We start from the raw sequence: 24450 nt of genomic DNA on the forward strand, positions 1-24450 counted from the left end.
GGTGCCTAAACCTAAGACCACCCTGGTGGTGCCTACACCTAAGACCCCCTGGTGGTGCCTAAACCTAAGACCCCCCTGATGGTGCCTAAACCTAAGACCCCCTGGTGGTGCCTAAACCTAAGACCCCCCTGTTGGTGCCTAAACCTAAGACCCCCCTGTTGGCGCCTAAACCTAAGACCATCCTGGTGGTGCCTAAACCTAAGACCCCCTGGTGGTGCCTAAACCTAAGACCCCCCTGATGGTGCCTAAACCTAAGACCCCCCCTGGTGGTGCCTAAACCTAAGACCCCCCTGGTGGTGCCTAAACCTAAGACCTCCCTGGTGGTGCCTAAACCTAAGACCCCCTGTTAGTGCCTAAACCTAAGACCCCCCTGGTGGTGCCTAAACCTAAGACCCCCCTGGTGGTGCCTAAACCTAAGACCCCCCTTTTGGTGCCTAAACCTAAGACCCCCCTGTTGGTGCCTAAACCTAAGACCCCCCTGTTGGTGCCTAAACCCAAGACCCCCCTGTTGGTGCCTAAACCTAAGACCCCCCTGGTGGTGCCTAAACCTAAGACCCCCCTGGTGGTACCTAAACCTAAGACCCCCCTGTTGGTGCCTAAACCTAAGACCCCCCTGTTGGTGCCTAAACCTAAGACCCCCTGGTGGTGCCTAAACCTAAGACCCCCCTGGTGGTGCCTAAACCGAAGACCCCCCTGGTGGTGCCTAAACCTAAGACCCTCCTTGTGATGCCTAAACCTAAGACCACCCAGTGATAAGCATTAATAACATTTTAAAAAAAATATGGTGTGGTTTTTCGTTTAAAAAAAAAAAATTGTACGGTTTTTCGTTTAAAAGTAATGTTTTAAAAAATTATGTACTGTTTTTCGTTTAAAAATAATGTTTAAAAAATTATAAATCATTAAATAATGGGTAATCATGAGAAGCAGTTATAAAACATTAAAAGTCTCCGGGCGCCGCTTTTAAAACGTTATTTTTCTCCGGCGCCCTTTTTTCCTGTTGGGCGCCCATTAAACGATATTTATTATGGGAGTGAATGGCGGCGCCCTTTTTGTCCACCTGCCTCATGCGCCCAAATTTCCTGCTTCCGTAACGGTACGCCCTTCTGTAGGAGGTTTCAAACACGTAGTAAACGTTCTCCATCCTCAGCAGATTGGATGACATAAGATTTCCCACTTTTAGAAAGGATTAACTTAGTCGGGAATCCCCACTTGTATATGATGTGATTCTCACGTAGGATCTTAGTAACAGGACTCAGTGATTTGCGCAAAGCCAGTGTAGCTTGGTAAAGGTCGAAGAAAATTTGAATTTTGTCAAAGGGCTCTGGGAGTTTTCCCTTGTTTCTTAGGTAGCGCATTAGTTCCTCTTTGACGTGATAAAATTGAAAGCATATGATTACATCTCTAGGAATCGAGTCAGGGAGATGTTTAGGTTTCAGTAGCCTGTGGGCTCTGGCTATGATCAGTTCCACGTCTGAGAACCGTGGTAGTGTAGCTTTTAATAAGGAGAAAATATAGTTCCTCAAATCCTGGGCTGCAATCTCCTCTCCTATCCCCCTCAGCTTTATGTTGCATCTTCTGTTCCTATCTTCAAGATCAGTGGCTTTTGCTTTGAGCCATGCTAGATCATTGGAATGATCTTCTACAGTGTCATAAAATTAAAAACAATGGTGCATGAGCCAGCCTGGGGCCCCGGGAACTCTCACTGCCCGGGGCCCCAGAACCAGCATCTAACACCATATGTGAGCGCAGCCAAACCCTTGGAGCTGCCACCCCCAAGGCCTGTCTCCTACTGCTCTAAAACTTACCAAACACACAAATGGAGAAACTCACTCCCAAACAGTTCTCTGCTGCTTCTACAGTGTCAATCATGTTGTTGTGGCCCTCTGTTAGTGCAGAGACTCTGTCTTCTGTGAGAGATATCCTATCGCCTAATGAGTCTATTGAGAATTGCAGCTGGTGTGTAGCAGTAAGCATTTCTGACATAAAAGCTGTTTTAAATGTCATAAACATGTCTTTGATGAAGGCCTGTGAGGCTGTCTGATCTGTTGCTGGATAAGTTTCTAATGAGGTGAAGTTAGAGGGGGAGGAGGGATTAGGGCCTACCGTGCATGAGGTATCCGATGTCTTCTGTCTTGACTTAAGCGGGCTCCTGGAAGAGGGTGAGACTGGGCTCTGGGAGTCATCGTCTGATAGGCCGGGTTCGGCTGTTTGTTCTGGTGTAGATGTGTTGGAGAGCTGATTTCCGCTAGATGTTCCGGAGAGCACGCGGCCGGCGCCATCTTTGGTGGAGGTGCGGCGGTGAATGGCGGTAGAGAAGTCCGGTAGCTTCTGAAGCTTCTGGGTATGTTTTTTGCGCTTCCGACTGCTGTCTGTGTCCATCATGGCTTCCCCCACCGTTTCGCCTGCAGTAAGGTCCAGAGGCATGGCTATCTTTCGTTGTGTGCCGCTTATGGGAGAGCTGAAGAGCAGAGCTGCAGCGCTATGCATCCATCCAGCTAGACGCGCAGGACACGCCCTCTCTGGCTGTATACATTTTATAAGCTGTAGGTTTGCTATACATCAGTGGTTCTGGATGTAAGCCTGGCTTCGGGGGCATAAAGAGATCATTTGCATATTAAATAGCAGTGCATTGTGGGAGCCCACAGTTGCTCACTCAAATACCTTCTGTTTGAGGAAGGCAAATTATACTAAGTAATACCCAGATTGCTTTCCACTAAGAAAGTATAAATCGCTAAAAGAGACTAAAAAGCCCTTTATTAAAAAGCAATGCTAAATGTAAGCTTGTAAACGAGAAGGTGTTATGTGATCTGCATATTCGGGAGTGATGCATCAATATATAAGCTATAGGCTTGCTATACCGCGTACGTACAAAAAGGGCGCCTGGACAATAAGGGCGCGGGGTGTAAACGCTAATTAATAATTAACCACTTCCCCCCCACCCGTACGAATTTCTCCATCCCTTTTTCCATCCTTTAACCCCCAGGGACGGAGAAATCCGTACTTTGTGCACTCCCGCCGCTGTCCGCGCTCCCGCTCGTAAACACGCCGCCCGCCGCTAGTAAACACGCCGCCACCCGCTCGCCCGGAGATCGATAAACGGGAAAATCCATTCCCGTTCGCGTACGTTAAAAAAGGGCGCCGGGAAAAAAGGGCGCAGGGTTTTAAAAGATAATCATGAATAAAGTTTAAAAAAATTTGTGTTATATTTCGTTTAAAAATAATGTTTTATAAAGTTATAAATCATTAAATAATGTGTATAAAATCGGCAATTTTAAAAACGTTAATCTTCCCTGTTTAAAAATTGAAATTTATAATAACGTTTTACAAAACATTAATAATAATTTTACTAAAGCTATACCTAACCCTACTCTCACACAGAACCCTCCCTGTACCTATCCCTAACCCCTAGACCCCCCTGTTGGTGCCTAAACCTAAGACCCCCCTGGTGGTGCCTAACCCTAACACCCCCCTGGTGGTGCCCAACCCTAAGACCCACCTGGTGGTGCCTAAACCTAAGACCCCCCTGGTGGTGCCTAACCCTAAGACCCCCCTGGTGGTGCCTAACCCTAAACATCCCCCTTACTGATCGCTTTATTATGTGGATAATAATATTTTACTAATTGTGGCTACAAAAAATATATTGTAATTTACGTCACGTACTGATTGCTTTATTTTGTGAATAATAATGTTTTACAAACAGTAAGGGATAAAACTTTAAATAATGTTTTAACTAGTTAAATAAGATAAATATGTTTAGTATTTTATAAACGTTATTCGGCACGGGTGCATTTTATAAACTTAAACCACCACAAGCACAGTTATAAATCATTAAAAATCTCCGGGCGCCGTTTGTAAACTTTATTTAACTCCGGCGCCCTTTTTTCCTGCTCGGCGCCCATTAAACGTTATTTATTATGAGAGTGAATGGCGGCGTCCTTTTTTCCCGCTTCCTGCTATACCCCAGCGGGTCTGCATGTAAGCCTGGCATAAAGAGATGATTTGCACATTCAGGAGTGGTGCATTATGGGAAACCACAGTTGCTCAATTACAGCTGAATTATCACAAATGCCTTTTGGCAAAATTACTTATTGGACACTAAATGACGCATCTGTGAATTAGTCATATGAAAAAGTCTAAACAGGTGAATGAATGGTGAAAGTATTATTGCTATTCTTACCTCCAGATGAATTATTATCTGAAGAACATGCAGATGATGACCCTCGGGGGAGAAGAGGTGACCTTTGATGAGGAGGGGAATTATCTAGCAAAGTTTGACATTTTAAACTTAGTGATGTGGCCAAATTCAACAAAAGAGACAAAGACAGCTGGATATTATTCCCAGAGGGGCGGAGCTTCCCAGATACAGATTGATGACAGCGCGGTATTGTGGAATCCAGCTTTCACTCAGGTATGTTCTGCCTGCAAACAACAAATATTATCTCTACAGAAGCTGATGCACTTCATGTCCAAACCGAAGCAGGAAAGAGAGGACCAGGAAAAAGCTGCCATGGTTTAAAGAGGAACTTTATCCAAGGACTGAACTCCATCTCAGTCAGTAGCCTTTTAGGACCATTGTAGTCCTCTACACACCCCAATGAGTTCTGGGTCACCATGAGCTTGCTGGTTAGTCTGTACCTCTCGGTGTTACAAGCCCTACTCCATAGAGCCAAATTAATCCATGCCATGCACTGATGAGGGTCAAACAATCCGAAACAGTCTGTATGCATGTTGGATTATTATGGCTCTGTACATATTAACAAGCTGACACGTCATTGCATTCCAGCGGTTCTGGAGGTGTGTTTAGCTTCTAAGGGTAACAATGGGTAATTTGCATATATCCAGCAGTGATGCATTGTGGGAGACATCTCAAGCTCACTCCAACCTGAATTATCGCAAATTCTTTCTGTTTTAGGAAAGCAAACTTTTGTTTTTCTTAACATCTTAGTAAGGGGGCTTTTAGGACTATTGTAGTCCCTTACACACTCCAATGAGTTCTGGGTCACCATGAGCTTGCTGGTTAGTCTGTACCTCTCAGTCAGTAGCCGATACCCCTTTTCCTATGAGAAATCTTTATCGTTTTTTCAACTAGAGCATCAAGGGTCTGTGTGACTGATATTGTGGTGAAACCCCTCCCACCAGGTGATGTCATAACCATGGCCCCTGACAGTTTGCTGTCTGTTGTATTGTGGGAAATAACAGTAGTTTCCAACTGCCAGGCAAGCAGCATCTTCCTCTGTGCATAGAACTCTCAGTAACAAACATTCCGTACAGATCACCTGGCAGAACTAAAGAGGTCACCACCAGTGATACATTTCAGAATGTAAATCAGGGAGAGGAATTTTTTGTGATACTGAAAGATTTTCACCTAGGGAATTGTTATTTTATCCCCTTTTTGTGGAATGAATAATTCCTGGATAATATATACCTTCATTTTTAGATTAGGAATCAGGCGCGTCTCTTATAGCCAGGGCTCGTGCCACGGATATGTTTTGGGATGCCCCAGATGCCCAGCATAAGTGCCCCAAATCTTGTCTAGCTGCGGCCTCTGGATGCTTAATACAACAGCTGCCATTTTGTGGGCGGCGCTCACTGCTTGTGACAGTCAGTAGCTCAGCCTGCAACTTCACCTATGGGCCGGCTGAACTCTGTACACCGCTGCCCCTGCCAAATCACTTATTTAACCTATTTTGGTTCCTGGACGTAGAAACTACATCCAGGAACCATGTGCGCTACTGCGCGCCCCCGCGGCCGATCGCGCGCATGCACGCGCACTCCCGGCCACGGATTCGGTAGCCAGGGAATCAATGTATCGGGCTATGGTGCCCGATCACTGATTCCTCTCCCCCGCTGAAAAAGTGACAGCTTCTCTCGGAAGCTGCGCCTTTTCTGGCCGTTCCCTCCCCAATGCGTCACTCTAAGCGTGTGTTACGCTTAGAGTGACGTCATGTAAACAAACTCATGGCCGCCATCTTGTGGCCAAAAAGTAATACTACAACTGAAAATAAAAATACATTAAAATGAACACACATTTACATTATAAATCTATTGTTTACCCCCCACCCTCCCAAAACTACCCAAATAAAATGTTTACTATAAAAAAAAACATTACAATAATAAAAAAAACATGTAAATATTTACCTAAGGGTCTAAACTTTTTAAATATCAATGTAAAGATGAAATATTTCTATATATTTTTTTATTTTAAACTTGTTAATAATGATAGATGCAAAATGGAAAAAATGCACCTTTATTTCCAAATAAAATATTGTCGCCATACATTGTGATAGGGACATAATTTTAACGGTCTTATAACCAAGACATATGGGCAAATACAATACGTGAGTTTTAATTATGGAGGCATGTATTATTTTAAAACTATAATGGCTGAAAACTGAGAAATAATGAATTGTTCCATTTTTTTTCTTATTCTTCCTGTTAAAATGTGTTTACAGTAAAGTGGCTCTTAGCAAAATGTACCCCCCGAAGAAAGCCTAATTGGTGGCGGAAAAAACAAGATATAGATCAGTTCATTGTGATAAGTAGTGATAAAGTTATAGGCTAATGAATGGGAGGTGAACATTTCTCTCATGAAAACCACAGAACCTGAATGGGTTAACCACTTAGTGACAATGTTACAGTATATCTACACCCCTGGAAACTGTATCTTAGCTTCAGGAGTGTAGATATGCATATCTTGCCACAATCGTTCTATGCGCGCTCTCACGTGTGTTCACATCGCCACCCGTTAGTACACAGATCAGTGTATTGGCACACAGTTTCCATTAACCAATCTAAGTACCTGCAATCAATGACCAATAGCATCAATAAGATGCTGTGGTCAAAGCGATTTTGTGAGCATTTGCGTTTTTCCTGTACCCTCCATTGAAGCAAAATCACCTCAAAAATGGCCCAGGTACCGCTTTTCTGAGCAGATCGGAAACAAACCACTCAGATGTGAACTGTCTCATAGAGATTATTGGTGTAAGTGCTTTCAGGGCGTTTTTGAAAAAAATGCTCACGCTTAAAATTTGCCAAAAACGCATATAGGGCTTGATTGACTAAAGCGTGATAACTGCTATCACAGCAATTATCACGCGATCTGCTGCGTGCAAACCCTTGTGGCTCCCCAGCTGCTCTATTGTCCCAGGATTTCCTCTGGTATCTTCTCCAGTGGTGGTGTTCTGCACATATGCTGCACAACCGCGCCACGCCCCCGTCATGTCCCTGTGGCTGGAATCATTCTGCACCTGTGCTGCCCAACCGCGCTATGCCCCCGTCATGTTCCCGTGGCTAGCCTAGGATCATTCTGCACCTTTGCTGCCCAACCGCACCACGCCCCCGTCATGTTCCCGTGGCTGGGATCATTCTGCACCTTTGCTGCCCAACTGCGCCACGCCCCCGTCATGTTCCCGTGGCAGGAATCATTCTGCACCCGTGCTGCCCAACTGCGCCACGCCCCGTCATATTCCCATGGCAGGAATCATTCTGCACCTGCGCTGTCCAGCAGCACCACGCCCCCGTCATATTCCCATGGCAGGAATCATTCTGCACCTGTGCTGCCCAACCGCGCCACGCCCCGTCATATTCCCATGGCAGGAATCATTCTGCACCTGCGCTGTCCAGCAGCACCACGCCCCCGTCATGTTCCCGTGGCTGGGATCATTCTGCACCTGCGCTGCCCTTCTGCACCACACCCCTGTCATGCTCCTGTGGCTGGGATCATTTTGTATTGCACTGCCCAGCTGCACCACGCCCCTGTCATGCTCCTGTGGCTGGGGTCATTCTGCACCTGTGCTGCCCTTCTGCACCACACCCCCGTCATGCTCCTGTGGCTGGGATCATTTTGCATTGCACTGCCCAGCTGCACCACTCCCCCATCATGTTCCCTTGGCTGGGATAATTCTGCACCAGTGCAGTACTACCGCACAGGCACAAAACAGCACAACTGGTCCAAATTTGGAAAATACCGGAGGTGATCCTGGGAGAACAGAGCGGCTGGGGAGGTTGGCGAGGGAGACCACAGTCCTCATGGACCTGGAGGAAGCCCACAGTAAGCCCCCAACCCCTGTAGAAAAACTGATTTACTTACTTTTGACATATTAGTGTTCAATTGAGAGTGATGTATACATATATACATACACTTGACCTATCCTGTACATTTTTAAAGTGACTTAATAAAGATATAACTTTGAATTTGGCGTGGCGCGAATTCAGATTTTATCTGATTGCCATCTGGAGTCGGGAAGGAATTTTTCCCTTTAGGCGCTAATTGGACCATGCCTTGTAAGGGTTTTTTTCGCCTTCCTCTGGATCAACAGGGATATGTGAGGGAGCAGGCTGGAGTTGTACTTTATACTGGTTGAACTCGACGGACGTATGTCTTTTTTCAACCAAAATAACTATGTAACTATGAAACTATGTAATGACTTGCACAAACAGGGCTAGTCTCTAAAAAATCCAAAGGATATAATGTTTAAAACCTATAGCTCCTGTGATCTTCAAGTGCCAAATTCAGCTACAAAGGGTTCCCGGTGTAGCCCATATATGTCAAATTCGGCTACAAAAAGGGTGCCTGGTGTAGCCCATATATGCCAATTTTGGCTACAAAGGGTGCCTGGTGTAGCCCATATATGTCAAATCCGGCTACAATAGACACCTGATGTAGCCCACATATGCCAAATTTGGCTACAAAGGGCACCAGGTGTAGCCCATATGCCAAATTCAGCTACAAAGGGTGTCCTGTGTAGCCCATATATGCTAAATTCGACTACAAAGGGTGCCTGGTGTAGCCGAAAAATCTAATTTTAGTTTATAAAAAGGATGCTGTTATAGGCAAAATTTGTTGGGCTGTAAAAGGGCTCTAGATATAGCTAAGAAAAGTGATTACTATGACCTAACTGCTCCCTACTCTCACACAGAACCCTCCCCTGATATTGCCTAACCATACCCTCCCTGGTGGAGCCTAACCCTAACACCTCCCTGGAGGTGCCTAACCCTAAGACACCACCTGGTGATTATTATGACCTACCTTCTCCCTACTCTCCCACAGAACCCTCCCCTATCCCTAACCCCCACTGGTGGTGCCTAACCCTAAGACCCCCAGGTGGTGCCTAACCCTAAGACTCTGTGTCATGATATCGCAGCTAGTTCTGATGTTGGGATAATACAGAAGCCATATTTTCCATTTTTATGTCCGCTGTGTATTCTGTCAGATGTGCGTATGTATACTAGTCTGCCAGTGGGCTTCATGTGAGTTCCTGTATGTAAATGTAAATTAACTCTGCATTCATTGTCCAGCAGGAGAAGCTACCATTGTCTGCTTCTAATTAGGAAACACTTAATCAGACAGTTGCTTTGAAGCATATACAGGTGATCGGCTACCCTTTGGTCTGAATAGCTACCCTTTGGTCCGAATACTGTCTCATATGTATACTTTGCTTTGTCACCTGTAACCTGTCCTCCCAGCAAGGAAAGAGGTAATTAGATAATGAGCCCCTCTTTTGTCCTGCATCCTGCAAAGGTGTTGCATTGCTTTGAACTTTGTGTATATGTAAACAAGCCAAAATACAATCCAGACTAAAATGAGTCTGGACAGTGGAAGCTAACACAGGAACGTTTGAAGTTTACATATGACAGCCTAATGGAAGTGTGTGAGGTGGTTTGAAGTCTATGTGTAAAAACAGGAAAGCTTTGAAGGTTGCATATCACAGAAAGGATATGACAATCTGAGAGATTGCATTAGTTTTGGGACTGAACATTAAATACCCCCGGGCCACACTGCGGACTATATAAGTGGCCTAGGATAGTCACAGCGGGTAGCTCCTTGGAGATAGCAAAGACGCTAGAGCTGCCCCGACTACTGGTCAGAAGCTGCGTTCTCCCGCAAACAACGCTCTGTATATGCTGGTAACATTTATGTGCCTGTTATTTTATGCAAACTGTCTTGTGTGTATCTTTGTAATTTTTATTTTGTAATTTTTACTTTGTTTTTGTAAATCTTTTGTATATATTATTTTCTGCATTGTTCCACTTTTTTTTCTGGAATATTAAATTGTTATTTAATAAGTGTGACTTCTGCTGTACTAAGCTAACGCTCATAGCCTAGAGAGACTGCAGTGTGATTAGAGATGGGCCGAACGGTTCGTCGGCGAACGGTTCCAGGCGAACTTAGGGTGGTTCGCCTTCGCAGAGAACCGGGAACCTTTTTTCAAAGTTTGGTTCGCCCATAGACTTTAATGGCCGCCAACTTTAGCGGTTAATAGCAAAGTCCCCTTACATAGTAAAAGCACCAAAATTGTTGGAAATGTTAAGTGGAATAGTGGGAACAAGAGGAACATTTTTTTTTCAAAAAGACCTTATACTTTTTGAGAAAATCAATTTTAAAGTTTCAAAGTAAAATGATCCGATTCATAAAAAAAGAACCGATTCATTGAAAAGAACCGGATGATTCATGAACTGTTAGTATAGCAGAGAATACGTCCTGAGCAGAACGTGAAGCTGCCGGCTCAGCTGCTGTATCTCCCCACCTGTCTGCACCTGTCACCCTCACCTAGCCTGGCACCCATGGGTGCACTGAGTGCCAGGCTAGGTGAGGGTGACAAGTGAGGAGGTGGGGAGAGACAGCAGGAGCCGGCAGCTATGCGTCTGAAAGGACGCATTCTCTACTATGTGGGAAGCATCAGAGATCTTCAATCAACTTAATTGAAGATCGCAACATAAGAGGATACATTGTTCGTTGGATCGTTTACCGTGGATATTGGCGTGGGAAATCTCACACCATTTCAAAGGGCAATGACTCAGCAGTGGCACATTTTCTAGCATTGTAGGAACTGTTAGGGGGATCATAACTGGTGAGTTGCAGGACCCTAGGCCAAAGAGGTCATAGCCTAGGGTCACAAAAACCTGTTTATTTGGGCAATTTCAATGGTGGAGATTCTGACGAACATAAATTGCAGCCATGGCCGTTAACTGCGTTCTCCCGCAAACAACGCTCTGTATATGCTGGTAACATTTATTTCCCTGTTATTTTATGCAAACTGTCTTGTGTGTATCTTTGTAATTTTTATTTTGTAATTTTTACTTTGTTTTTGTAAATCTTTTGTATATATTATTTTCTGCATTGTTCCACTTTTTTTTCTGGAATATTAAATTGTTATTTAATAAGTGTGACTCCTGCTGTACCAAGCTAACGCTCATAGCCTAGAGAGACTGCAGTGTAATTAGAGATGGGCCGAACGGTTCGCTGGCGAACGGTTCCAGGCGAACTTAGGGTGGTTCGCCTTCGCAGAGAACCGGGAACCTTTTTTCAAAGTTCGGTTCGCCCATAGACTTTAATGGCCCCCGACTTTAGCGGTTAATAGCAAAGTCCCCTTACATAGTAAAAGCACCAAAATTGTTGGAAATGTTAAGTGGAATAGTGGGAACAAGAGGAAACAATTTTTTTCAAAAAGACCTTATACTTTTTGAGAAAATCTATTTTAAAGTTTCAAAGTAAAATTAGCCGATTCATAAAAAAAAGAACCGATTCATTAAATAGAACCAAATGATTCATGAACTGTTAGTATAGCAGAGAATGTGTCCTGAGCAGGACGTGAAGCTGCCGGTTCCACAGCTGTCCCTCCCCACCTGCCTGCACCTGTCACCCTCACCTAGCCTGGCACTCATGGGTGCACCGGGTGCCAGGCTAGGTGAGGGTGACAGGTGAGGAGGTGGGGAGAGACAGCAGGAGCCGGCAGCTATAGCATTTTCTACTATGTGGGAAGCGTCGGAGATCTTCAATCAACTTAATTGAAGAATGCAACATAAGAGGATACATTGTTCGTTGGATCGTTTACCGTGGATATTGGCGTGGGAAATCTCACACCATTTCAAAGGGCAATGGCTCAGCAGTGGCACATTTTCTAGCAGTGTAGGAACTGTTAGGGGGATCATAACTGGTGGGGCCCCTAGGCCAAAGAGGTCATAGCCTAGGGTCACAAAAACATGTTTTGGACTAGTCGATTTCTTCATAGGGGATTCTCAGCATGGCTTTTATTCTTTATAAAGATATTCCAGAAAAAGGATTTAAACAATGATGCTGGCCAGCCTCCCTGCTCGCTACACAGTTTTTTGGCAGTTAGACAGAGCAACTGCCATTCACTAAGTGCTTTTGAAAATAAATAAATCCCTGAAAATCCCCCCATGAAGAGATGAACTAGTCCAAAACCTGTCGCTTCTGTCAGATTTCTACTAGCTACTGTTACAGCAACATAGGAGAAAAGTAATTTGTGGCTCATTTTACTCTGGAAAAAAAACAGACTTCTTATTTGTATATGTTTGCACATATTTTAAATTGTACAATTTTCCGCCATAGTTTCCCTTTAACATTTCCTACAAGTTTGGTGTTTCTAGCTTTCAAAGGGGCTTTGCTATTAACTGCTAAAGTCGGCGGGCGTTTAACCACTTTACCCCCAGCGGTACGAATTTCTCCGCCCCTTTTTTCCCTCCTAAAAAACCAGGGACGGAGAAATCCGTACCTTCCGCGCTACCGCCGCTGTCCGCGCTCCCGCCGCTCGTGCGCGCCGCCGCCCGCTCGCCCGGAGATCAATGAACGGGAAAATCCATTCCCGTTCATTGATCTAGCCCCCGCAATGATCTGCTGCTTCTTTCAGAAACAGCGAGATCATTGTGCGTCTCCCAGCCTCCTACTGCTTCCTGTAAGCGTCCTTCCGGACGCTTACAGGTCGCATGTAAACAAACACTCTGTGGCCATCTTGTGGCCAAATAGTAAACTACACCCTAAAAGCATTTTACATATACAAACATTACATTTACACAATAAATTAACTCATTACCTCCCACACTCCCCAATTTTTATTTTTTTTTTGTAATAAAAAAAAAAAAAAATACAATAAAAAAAAAACATAAATAGTTACCTTAGGGACTGAACTTTTTAAATATTTATGTCAAGAGGGTATAACACTGTTACTTTATAAACTGCGGGCTTGTAATTAGGGATGGATGCAAAACTGAAAAAAATGCACCTTTATTTCCAAATAAAATATTGTCGCCAAACATTGTGATAGGGACATAATTTAAATGGTTTTATAACCGGGACATATGGGTTAATACATTTCATGGGTTTTAATTACAGTAGCATGCTTTATTTAAAAACTATCATGGCCAAAAACTGAAAAATAATAATTTTTTCCCACATTTTTTCCTATTTCCCCATTAAAACACATTTAGAATAAAATAATTCTTGGCATAATGTCCCACCTAAAGAAAGCCTAATTGGTGGCAAAAAAAAACAAGATATAGTTCATTTCATTGGGATAAGTAATAATAAAGTTATAGACAAATGAATGGAAGGAGCGCTGAAAGGTGAAAATTGCTCTGGTGGTCAGGGGGTAAAACCCCTCAGTGGTGAAGTGGTTAATTTTCCAACGGTCAGAAGGAGTTATTTTAAAATGATTTTCTCAAAAACTATAAGGTCTTTTTGAAAAATGTTTTTCCTCTCTTGTAGTCACTGAAAGATCTCAGGTGTTAGACACCTTGAAACAGCTTTTCCATCACTTTTCTGGCCAGCATAAATGTTTCTAGTTTTCAAAGTTTGCCTCCCCATTGAAGTCTATTGCGGTTTGCGGAAGTTCGTGCAAACCGAACCTTCCGTGGAAGTTCGCGAACAGGGTTTGCAAACCGAAAATCGGAGGTTCGGCCCATCACTAAGTGTAATTTACGTTGCAAAGTCCGTGCCTGATTGTGCCGTGCTACTGTACGATTGTACTGTGTGTGTGTGCGTGGTGTTCCCATATTCGGCCTAAAGCGCAAAGCTGACCCGACTACGAAAACACGGATTGCGTGCAGATCACTTGACAGCAGAGTGGAAGTGTCTAGCGGCAGCTAGTGGTGGCAGTGAGAAGTGCTTTGAGGGGAGACAGACTTGTTGTAGGTTAAATAAGGCTGCTCCCCTCTCGATCTGGTCAAACCCGAAGTTGGGAACCGTATCTGCAGGCTTGCCACGGGGCAGGTTCCTGACACTCTGCTGGTGGTGTCTAACCCTAAGACCCCCCAGGTGGTGCCTAACCCTAAGACCCCCCCCAGGTGGTGCCTAACCCTAAGACCCCCAGGTGGTGCCTAACCCTAAGACCCCCCAGGTGGTGCCTAACCCTAAGACTCCCCTGGTGGTGCCAACCCTAAGACTCCCCTGGTGGTGCCTAACCCTAAGACCCCCCAGGTGGTGCCTAACCCTAAGACCACCCAGGTGGTGACTTACCCTAAGACTTCCCTGGTGGTACCTAACCCTATGTCCCCCCGGTGGTGCCTAACCCTTACCCCCCTAGTGGTGCCTAACCCTAAGACCCCCCCCCCCCACCACCACCATTTGTGATGCCTATTGCTAACCCCCCCTGCACCACCAAATCAAAAATCTTGCCTGTAAAAGGGTGCCCTTTTGTAGCAGAATAAAAAACCTTGTTGCCGAAAACCTTGTAGCTGAATAAAAAATAAGGGCTACAAAGGGGCGCCCACTTCTAACCTATGACGAAACTTTGGTGCCCTTTTCACCACCTTGTAGCCCAAATTTGCAGAAATAACATTGATGTCTATGGAGGTGCCCTTTTCATACAGGCAGCTCAGGCTCCCTTTTCAACGGATCCCGTGTTATGCTGCTTTCAATGATAAATGACGAGTTCTTTATTCCCTCCCAGACTCCGCCCAGCTCTGTGTGCAGTGTGAGCTGCCTCCCGGGATATCACAGAAATCCTAAGGAAGGATTCAACAGGTGCTGCTATGACTGTGCCCCGTGCCCAGAAGGAGAGATCACTAACGCCACTGGTGAGAGCGTAAATATCACTGTATAATCCTACGGGTCTACCTCATTCATAACGCTTCAGAAAGATGGAATATCGTACCTGCATTCTTCATACTGCTTAGACCTTTTAGTGTCCACAATCCTCTGGCAGGGAAGCAGCAAGGGTGGAGATAAACCTTACCGTAAGGCACTGTAGGCATGAACCTAAAGACGTATGATGATGTTAAGGCGGCTCACTCTCCTCCCCAAGTGCCTCCCTCCGGCCTTATCTATGTAGACTCCTTATGAGAGAGTGAATGAAAGCTTACTCACCCAGCTCTTGGGATTTCACTGACAAGATCTCCCTTCAGTAGGGGGCACCACTAGCTACTTTATACTGAGGGTACCTCCGGCTACCTAATATTAAGGGGCACCTGTAGCTACCTATGTTGGGGAAGAGAAGTAAGGGAAAAGTGACAGCTGGGACAGCCAGCACACATGCGATGCGGTGGGAGTTTGTAGGTTCATGGAAGGTGAAGTCTAGGGAGCAAGGACATTTGTGCCTATAGGATCCTGTAATATGAATCAGGGCCTGACCTTTAGTGTCTAAAGCAGATGCTAGGTGATGAATGAAATCCACCTTTTGAGGAAATGTCCCATTTTCTCAAGGCTTACACAAGGCAGGGAATAATCCAATTTAAAACAAAAACAAGTTTGATCGTCTGATGTCTCTTGACAGAATCTTGACAAAAAAAAAAACGAGATGAACATCTACGTGATTTCTCCATCTCTGATAAACTGCTGACTGCCAGATCTTGGGGAACCTCCAACAGAACATTGAATATAGCTCTTGGCAATATTAGATCCATAACCTTATGGTTAAAATTTTTCAAGAGAGGGGGGAGGGTGCAGTGCCACCTTGGATAAGAAGGCTAAAAGTTGGGTTAGCTAAACATGGTGCCTCAAAAATACAGAAATAAACAGTAACTCAGTGCCTACGGCTCACTGATGTCCCTTTTAAGGTAGCCATACACTGGTCGATTTGCCATCAGATCGACCAACAGATAGATCCCTCTCTGATGCTCCTGAGAGGTGATTCCCACCAGATGCAGGAGTGAGAGGACATGAGTGATGCAGCTAGTAGCAGACAAGAGAGTCTCCTGGGACGAGTAAAGGTTTCAGGCATGAGGTATCTGGAGGTTAGTGTGGAAATGTAAGGAGGTGACCACTTATGTAGAGTTTTGTATGATAGGATGAGGAGATTAAACTGGATCCTTTGGTAATATGTAGCGAGAGAGATTTACAGGAAGGAACTGCGTCAGAGGATGAGAGGAGAAGTGGATAAGAAGGGCAGCAGAGTACTGTAGGGACTGGAGAGGGGCCAGTCTGGTTTTAGTATACTGCAGAGTAGGGTGCTACAATAGTCCAGAGGGATACTGTATGATTGGAACATGTACAAGAATTTAGATGCCTCCTGTGAAAGGAAGGGATAGATTCTGGAATTGTTCTTGAGATGGAAGTAGCAGGAGGTAGTTAATGTGTTAATATGTGGTCTAAATGAGAGCCCAGCGTCCAGAATTACACACAAACAGATATGTTTAGGAGTTGAGGTTGGGGTGGTTTCTATATTAATTGTCACTATGGGTGGGAGAGCAGAGAGAGAAGTTGGAAATATCACAAAATCTCCATTTTAAGTTTAAGAAAACAATATGATATGAATGTAGAGACAGCAGATAGACAGTCAGGGACTCAAGCTAATTTTGTAGACTGGGTGTAACAATTGGTGTCAGATTTTTCTGATTATTGGTGATCTGCAGCATCACCAATAATACAGATGCTATACCTGATTATGTGGTGATCTGCAGAATCACCAATAATACTAGTATAGCTAGACACAGGACACCTAATGTGGTATTCTGTTTGATGCAACAGTAATTGGAGAACTTATCTCCCGAGGAGCGGGAGATACAGACAATACTGCAGCCAAGGATCCCCTGAGGGGCAGGGTATTCAGACTGCACTACAGCCAGTGGACACCTGAGAAGCAGGGAACACTGACGGTGCTTGAGAGTATGATCACCTGAAGAGCAGGTGATCAAGACTAGGCTATAGCCTAGGATCCCCTGAGGAGCAGGGAATACAGACTGTACTGCAGCCAAGAATTCCCTGAGGAGCAGGGAATTCAGATTGTACTGCAGCCAGTGGACACCTGAGGAGCAGGGCCCACTGACTGTGCTGCAAGGGTGGTCACAGATAGAATGAGTGATTATGACTGTACTACAGGCAAGGATTCCCTGAGGAGCAAGGGAATCGGACTGTACTGCAGCCAGTGGACTCCGGAGGAGCAGGAGCCACTGACTGTGCTGCAAGATGATCTCCTGAGGAGCAGGTGATCAACAGACTTTGCTTGCAGCTAACAGGCACCTGAGGAGCAAGTGTCGCAGACAGTACAGCAAGGCTGATCACCTAAGGGTGAGGTGACAGCCCTAAAGTATTCCCTCACTAGTGGCAAGACCCACTAGTGAGGGCAGAAAGGTTAGACAAGCAAGGTCAGCAACGAACGGACAGATATAGTACAGAGGCAGAAGACTGATTCAGTATCCAGTTACAGGCAGTGTCGGCAACAGTTATCAGATAGGCAGAAGTACCGAATCAGTAAGCAAGAGAGTAGTCAGAAAGGTGAGATATCATAGCAGATAAACAGTAGTAATATAGCAATATCCTAGTCTAGGTGTGAAGTCCTTGGTTTCAACACCTGGGAACTAGACAAACAGATGAACAGTAGCAATATAGCAATATCCTAGTCTACGTGTGAAGTCCTTGGTTTCAACACCTGGGAACTAGACTAACAGATGAACAGTAGCAATATAGCAATATCCTAGTCTAGGTGTGAAGTCCTTGGTTTCAACACCTGGGAACTAGACTAAAGAATTGTACACAAGTCTTACAATACAATAGTACTTAAAGCTATCAACGGAATCTGACTCAGTGTGAATTCCCAGCTCCGGCTGGTTCTAACACACTGTAAGATCTGACTAGGGTCTGAGCGCTCACACGTAAGCATTCACAACAGCAGACAACTTGCAACAGACAGGCAAGTCCTATAAATACCCAGAGCGCTCCACAGTGCCGCCCCAGTCACTCAGCCAATCCGGAGCATAGCTGGAGTCAGCTGACCGGTTTGATTAGCTCCCCTTTTACTTGCATAAAGGTCCTGTCGCCTAACGCGCGCGTAGCTCTCAATCTGTGTGCACTAGAAGGACCAGGCGAACCAGCAGCATGTTGCTGTGCGGCAGAAGCCGCCGGCTGGAACGTGGAGATGGCCACGATGCCGCTTGCCCATGCGGCGGCATCTCCGCTATTCTTTACACAGGGATGCTCGGATACCCCTTTTTAAAATCCGAATTGATTCGGATCCGGATAGCTAGAAATCCAGATCTGAATCGGATATCCGAATCTGAACGTTCTGGTATCCAAATAGAATCGGATATCCGAACCCATTATCCGGGTAAACCCAAATTAATTTGGATATCTGTATAGAAAACCGGAAGTGGCCTTTAAATTGCTTCCAAAACGTTTTTTTAAAGTAAATGATGCATGAAGCATCATGTTTTTTTTTTTTTTTTTTTTTTTTTTAAGAGAAACACCAATTGATTATGTGGGGAGGTAAAATACAACAAAAAATGGCTGTAAATTAACATCAGGACTAGGTTCCAGACAGCGGTCATGCAGCTCACATTGTGTCCAAAGTCCAACCACACAACTGGGACATGACAGTTTTCAGCCCAGACACCTCAAAAAAATTACACAGCAATTGTGTTTTGGGTTAAATATAGGTGGTATTAGCACAGCAGCAGTGGTGGGAGCAGCACAGGCAGCAGGAGCAGGGCAATGCAGCAGCAGCAGGTGTAACATGTGCCATGAGCATGCCAGAGATTGTACTAAGTCTGTGGCACCTACCGTTGGTACCACGGCTGTAAAAATTTTTTGAACCAGGCGGCTTAGTTAGTAATAGTTAACAATCAGGAGGAGCCAGGAGGTTGTGGTGGTGGTAAAGGGTGGAAAGGCAGGCATAGTGATTCCCAGCCACTTCATGTTCCCCTCTTGCCAACAACAGGGAAAGACTTGCCCAACAGTCTCTGGCAGCGTTTTTTCCTTGCAAGGAAAGCGGCGGAGGGAGCAGAGGAGGCCACTGAGGACTGGCTGGCTGAACAGGCCTCATTGTCGGCAGGAGTGGCAGAGGGGGTTCTGGTGCTCCGAGTCTGACCACTGCCAGCTTGCTGCGAACATGAGTGCTGGTGGGGGTGGAGGTCTCAGTTGTAGAGCTGATGGTGGCCTGCTCATCCACCATCAGCTGGAAAATGGCCACTACACGCTGCTGCGTCTCTGCAGCGTGACTCCCCCTAACAGCTGGACGGCCAGTGGGTAGCGGCAGAATGGACACTGACGTGGCAGAACTGCTGATGGTGACCACAATGTTGCTCCCTCTCCTCTTGGCCTTGCTGCCCCTCCTTCAGCTGCCTGTGCCAGTAAACATAGTACAACTTATATGTGATGATGTCACCAGATGATGTGGGGTACTTGTACTTTATTAAAATCGGGGTTGGACTTTAAAGAAAATCAGCACGGAGTGACAGACAGCAGAGTAGAAGACAGTGCACACTAACTGTCTAACTGTCACACTGACACTGCTCAGCACAGCAGCACTGCAGTACTCTGTAGTAAGCTAACACAGTACTATTCTAACAACTAACTAGCACTGCAGTACTAACTACACAATAACACAGTAATCCAATTCCCTAACCTATACTGTAGCTAAGGCTAATATCAGGCCAGCAGCAGGCCTGGCCTGTGCGCAGCACACACACAGACACAGGACCTAACTAGCAGCTGCTGCTGCACAGAGTCTGACTGTCACTGAATAAAATCAAACAATTACACAAGCTAGCTAACTAAAAATCAATAGAACAATAGTCTAGTGAAGGTGTTTAGCACTCAAAACGTTAGGTTTATTTCTGTATACAGCACTTGCTAGGCCAGCAGCACTGGAGATGTCTCTCAGTGAGCAGTCACAAGCAAGGATGAGATTTATCATCGTAGCACCCCTCCTTATATACTGTACAGGAGGGGCTTGCGGGGTTCTCTTCTGTGATTGGTTGCTAGGGCTTAGGCTGGGAGCCCTCTGATTGGCTCAATTAAGTCATGGAGTCATCTCCATGGTTACCGTATCCGGATTTGGATATCCAACCTAAGTATCCGACCGGATTCCGGAATTCAGATAGATGTCTGAGTTAACTCGGATAGTGCTATTCGTATTTACACAGCTATCCAGGATCCGAATCCGAGTTCGGATAGCGGAAAAAGTTCGGATTTTCTGGGTAGTTCAGATACCCTAAATCCGGATGAGCATCCCTGATTGTAGATAGGTCAGAAGCTGATAAATAGATTTGGGTGTCATCAGCTTGGGGTGATATTGAAAACCAAAAGAGCTTACTAACTTTCCCAGACCATGAATGTAAATGGAGATGAAAGGTCCAAGGACAGAGCCTTGAGGTACACAATACAACACACAGCAGGCCTGGAGAGGAGTTAGTATGGGAGTAGGAGACACTGAAGTAAAGTCCAGACAGGTAAGAGTGGATACAGGAATATGCTAGTAGTTGCATCAGACACTGCAGCAGCACATTCAGGCATGCATGAGGAAGCAGGAGCACATCATGTAATATTCTCATGACACTGCTTTGATCTTCTTTAATTCTCAAGAATATTTTTTCTTTATTTTTTACTGATAGTTTTTGTTTTGTAGATATGGAGAGATGCTTGAAGTGCCCGGAGTACAGCTGGTCTAATGAGAGAAGAGACACGTGTGTTCCAAGGACTATTGTGTTCCTATCTTATGGAGATACACTTGGATCGTGTTTTGTTCTTGCTGCACTTTTTCTATGTTTCTTGACTTGTGTTGTGGTTGGTCTGTTTGCCAAACACAAAGAGACAGCTGTTGTAAAAGCCAATAATCGAAATGTCAGTATGGTCCTTCTCCTCTCACTGATCTTGTCCTTCTTGTGTCCTCTGCTGTTCATTGGACTTCCCACCAAGGAGTCTTGTCTTTTACGACAAGTGGCTATGGGGGTTCTTTGTACCATTTCAGTGTCTTCGGTTTTCTCTAAAACAGTCACTGTTGTCTTGGCTTTTAGAGCTACCAGACCAGGCTGGACACTAAGGAGATGCCTGGGTAGACATTTTTCTGTATCTCTTCTGATGGTGTGTTCTTCTGGGGAGGTTATGATCTGCATCTTCTGGTTGACCATCTCTCCACCGTATCTGGAATATAACACCAAGGTAGAAATTGGAAAGATGATATTTCAGTGTAACGAGGCCTCTGTTACTGCTTTCTATGCTGTGATCGGCTACATGGGATGTTTAGCTGTGTTGAGCTTTATTGTAGCATATTTGGCCAGGAAACTTCCGGACGCCTTCAATGAAGCTCAGTACATCACCTTCGGCATGCTGGTCTTCTGCAGTGTTTGGATCTCCTTCATCCCAGCCTACCTCAGCACCAAAGGGAAGTACATGGTGGCTGTGGAGGTCTTCTCCATCTTGGCCTCCAGTGCTGGACTCCTGGGCTGCATCTTCATCCCCAAATGTTACATCATTCTCCTGAGACCAGAACTGAACATTAAGTCTAATTTGATGACGCAAGAACAGGTGAAGCAAACTCTAAAGTAAAAAACAAAATGCACAATCCCATGCTAGTTTACATAGACTTTTAAATTAAAAAGTACATCTTTGTAACAAGTAATTGCAGCATGTTCAACAAAATAATAGGTTAGAATGAGACAGGAAATCGAGGTTGAAACCAACAGATGGTTTGTTCTGACTCTAACTAGTCTTTACTAGAGTTAGTGCTCGTCAGACATTGCAGTACCTTATTTAGTTCACATAGTCTGGTCCAATGTCCTGATGAAATGCTTGACTGAGCGAAACGGTGATCAACCTCCGAGTCCGCACTGACTTCTCCCTCACTATCACCAATGTGAGTGTGCTTTTCTGCTTCGGATAGAAACGTACAATTTGTATTAATGTTTTAGCCGGATAAATATTGTCATTTCAAGGATGGCTCCTCTACTACCTCTACCTTCAGCTGGTTGAATTTAAAGGATACCTGAGGTGACATGTGATATGATGAGATAGACAATGGTATGTACAGTGCCAAGCACACAAATAGCTATGCTGTGTTCCTTTTTTTTTCTGCCTGAAAGAGTTAAATATCAGGTATGTAAGTGGCTGTCTCAGTCCTGACTCAGACAGGAAGTGACTACAGTGTGACAGTGATGAGCGAAAATGCAAAAAATTTTTTTTGCTGAATTTTTGCTGAATTTTCGCCTAATTTCGTTTCGACAGGCAAATTTTCCTTTGAATTTTTTTGCGTTAATTTTCGCCTAATGCCCGTTATTTTCGCACTACTTGTGTATTATTGCGGACATTTTTTTCCACATAAGGGCATTAGCGTCCGCATACAGAGAAGTTTCTTGCGTATTATTGTGGACATTTTTCCGCATAAAGGCATAAGCGTCCGCATAGAATGAATTTACATGCGGATTATTGCAGACATTTTTCCGCATAAGCGTCCGCATACAATTTTTGATGCTGGTTGAAAACGCAAATATTTCTAAAGATTTTTGCAAAAATTCACCGAATTCGAAAACGGAATTTTCGATGCGAAAATGACTTAGGCAAATTTTTGCAAGCAACACTGCAGTGTGACCCTCACTGATAAGAAATTCCTCTTTTTACCTCTTTTTTGCTCTCAGAAGCCATTTTCTGCTAGGAAAGTGATTTATAGTTGGAATTTTCTATCAATGAGGGTCACACTGTAGTCACTTCCTGTCTGAGTCAGGACTGAGTCAGCCACTTACATACCTGATATATATTTTTTTTAAATGTTTTATTTGGTTTTAAAAGTTTTCATACGATTACAGCATTTTCAATTTTACATGACGTACAGCTCACTTGTTTTTGCTTGAGATCAAAATTATGTGTGGTACAATATTCTTAACGATATAAAATAGTTACAGAGGTTATTTGAAAATCACATCCGCTGCACACATAAAACAGGTTACTTTGCCAGTTGTAATCTACGAAAAACATCCCTACCCTCCCACCTTAACAGCACCCCTTTAACCCCCTCCCGTTTAACCCTAAAACCATTCCCACCCCTCTCCCTACCCCTCCCCTTTTTGGCACTGTTTCTTCCACTTTTCAAAACAAGAGTATTTGGAGCCATCTTTTTTGTAATTGTGAATACATACCTGATATTTAACTCTTTCATGCAGAGAAAGAAAAAAGGAACACAGCATAGTTATTTGTGTGCTAGGCACTGTACATACACAAGTCTATCTCATTATGTTACATGTCACTTCGGGTATCCTTTAAGTACTTGACCAGACTATGTGCAGGAAAGTAGACAATTAGCAGGCTGGTAAATGCCTTCACAAAGTGTTGAGGGAATGTAATTAGAGGGAACTGCAGGCAGCCATCATAAATCCTGTAAAAAGGCTGTTGGACTATCTACTATGTTGATCCTCTGTGTGAAACACAGACCCAGAACAATATTGCAGATCAGGTGTTCTGACTCAAGTCTGGCTCCTATTGGCTTCTTTCAGATGCAACCAGTTTTACACTTGAGATGTCTATTGGCAGTCTGATGCCCCGCCCCCACAGCATTGCACTGCCCAAAATCCCCATCATGTGACACTGCGGCAGAGTACGCCGACAGAATCATATGCATAAGCCCCCCCACGGAGGTCTGGAAAGTCAACAGATTCTTCAGAATATGTAAAAATGCAGAAGGGAACAGGAAGCCCCCATGGTTAGATATGGCCCGAACCTCCGATTTTCGGTTTGCGAACTTGGTTCGCGCGAACTGTCGAGAGCCGCAATAGACTTCAATGGGGAGGCAAACTTGGAAAACTAGAAAAAATTATACTAGCCACAAAAGTGATGGAAAAGATGTATCAAGGGGTCTAACACCTGGAGGGGGGCATGGCGGAGTGGAATACATGCTAAAAGTCCTGGTGAAAATTCAAAGCAAAGCAGCGTTTTAAGGGCAGAAATCACATTGAATGCTAAATTGCAGGCCTTAAGTGCTTTCACACATCTTGCATGTGTATACATCAATCAGGCAGTATAATCCCTCCTCCTCCTCTTGTCTTGTCTTCCATGGAATTGTAGGGTGCCAAAAGCAACCTCACATACATTGGCCGGGAATAAAACCCAGGTCAACTGCTTTGAAGGCAGCTATGCTCACCACTATACCACCAACACTACATGCTGAAGCCAGCCTAGCATGTACCATTGTGATATACCCAAGAGAAAAGTGAGCTTGATTAGGGATTTGTAGGATGTCAAAAGCAACCTCACATACATTAGCTACCGTAATATCTATGTTACGGCAGGGCCCTTATTACATTTTCTCTTACAGGGCTGTGGAAACCGTAGAAATTTGATATATATGGTTTTTGTTTAAAGTGTCGTTATACTTCTTGGAGCAGACTTTTTACCTCCCTCCACAAGACACACATGCATCCACATAAAATCATTTAGCAACAACTGTGTGCACAGTCCCTGTGGTGCAATCAGTTAGCGTGTTCAGCTGTTAACCAAAAGGTTGGTGGTTCAAG

At 44.6% G+C, this 24450-nt stretch overlaps 1 protein-coding gene across 1 annotated transcript; it reads left to right on the forward strand.

The window, feature by feature from the left end:
- The first annotated feature begins 4183 nt into the window (after positions 1–4183).
- Positions 4184–21496, forward strand: LOC137571094 (vomeronasal type-2 receptor 26-like). The gene is made up of 3 exons (XM_068279775.1): positions 4184–4408; positions 14688–14814; positions 20577–21496. Exons 1-3 carry the CDS (start codon positions 4184–4186, stop codon positions 21494–21496), a joined length of 1272 nt encoding a protein of 423 aa, XP_068135876.1.
- Positions 21497–24450: the final 2954 nt, after the last annotated feature.

The sequence above is a fragment of the Hyperolius riggenbachi genome, chromosome 4 (genome assembly GCF_040937935.1).
Source record: "Hyperolius riggenbachi isolate aHypRig1 chromosome 4, aHypRig1.pri, whole genome shotgun sequence".
Taxonomy (NCBI): domain Eukaryota; kingdom Metazoa; phylum Chordata; class Amphibia; order Anura; family Hyperoliidae; genus Hyperolius; species Hyperolius riggenbachi.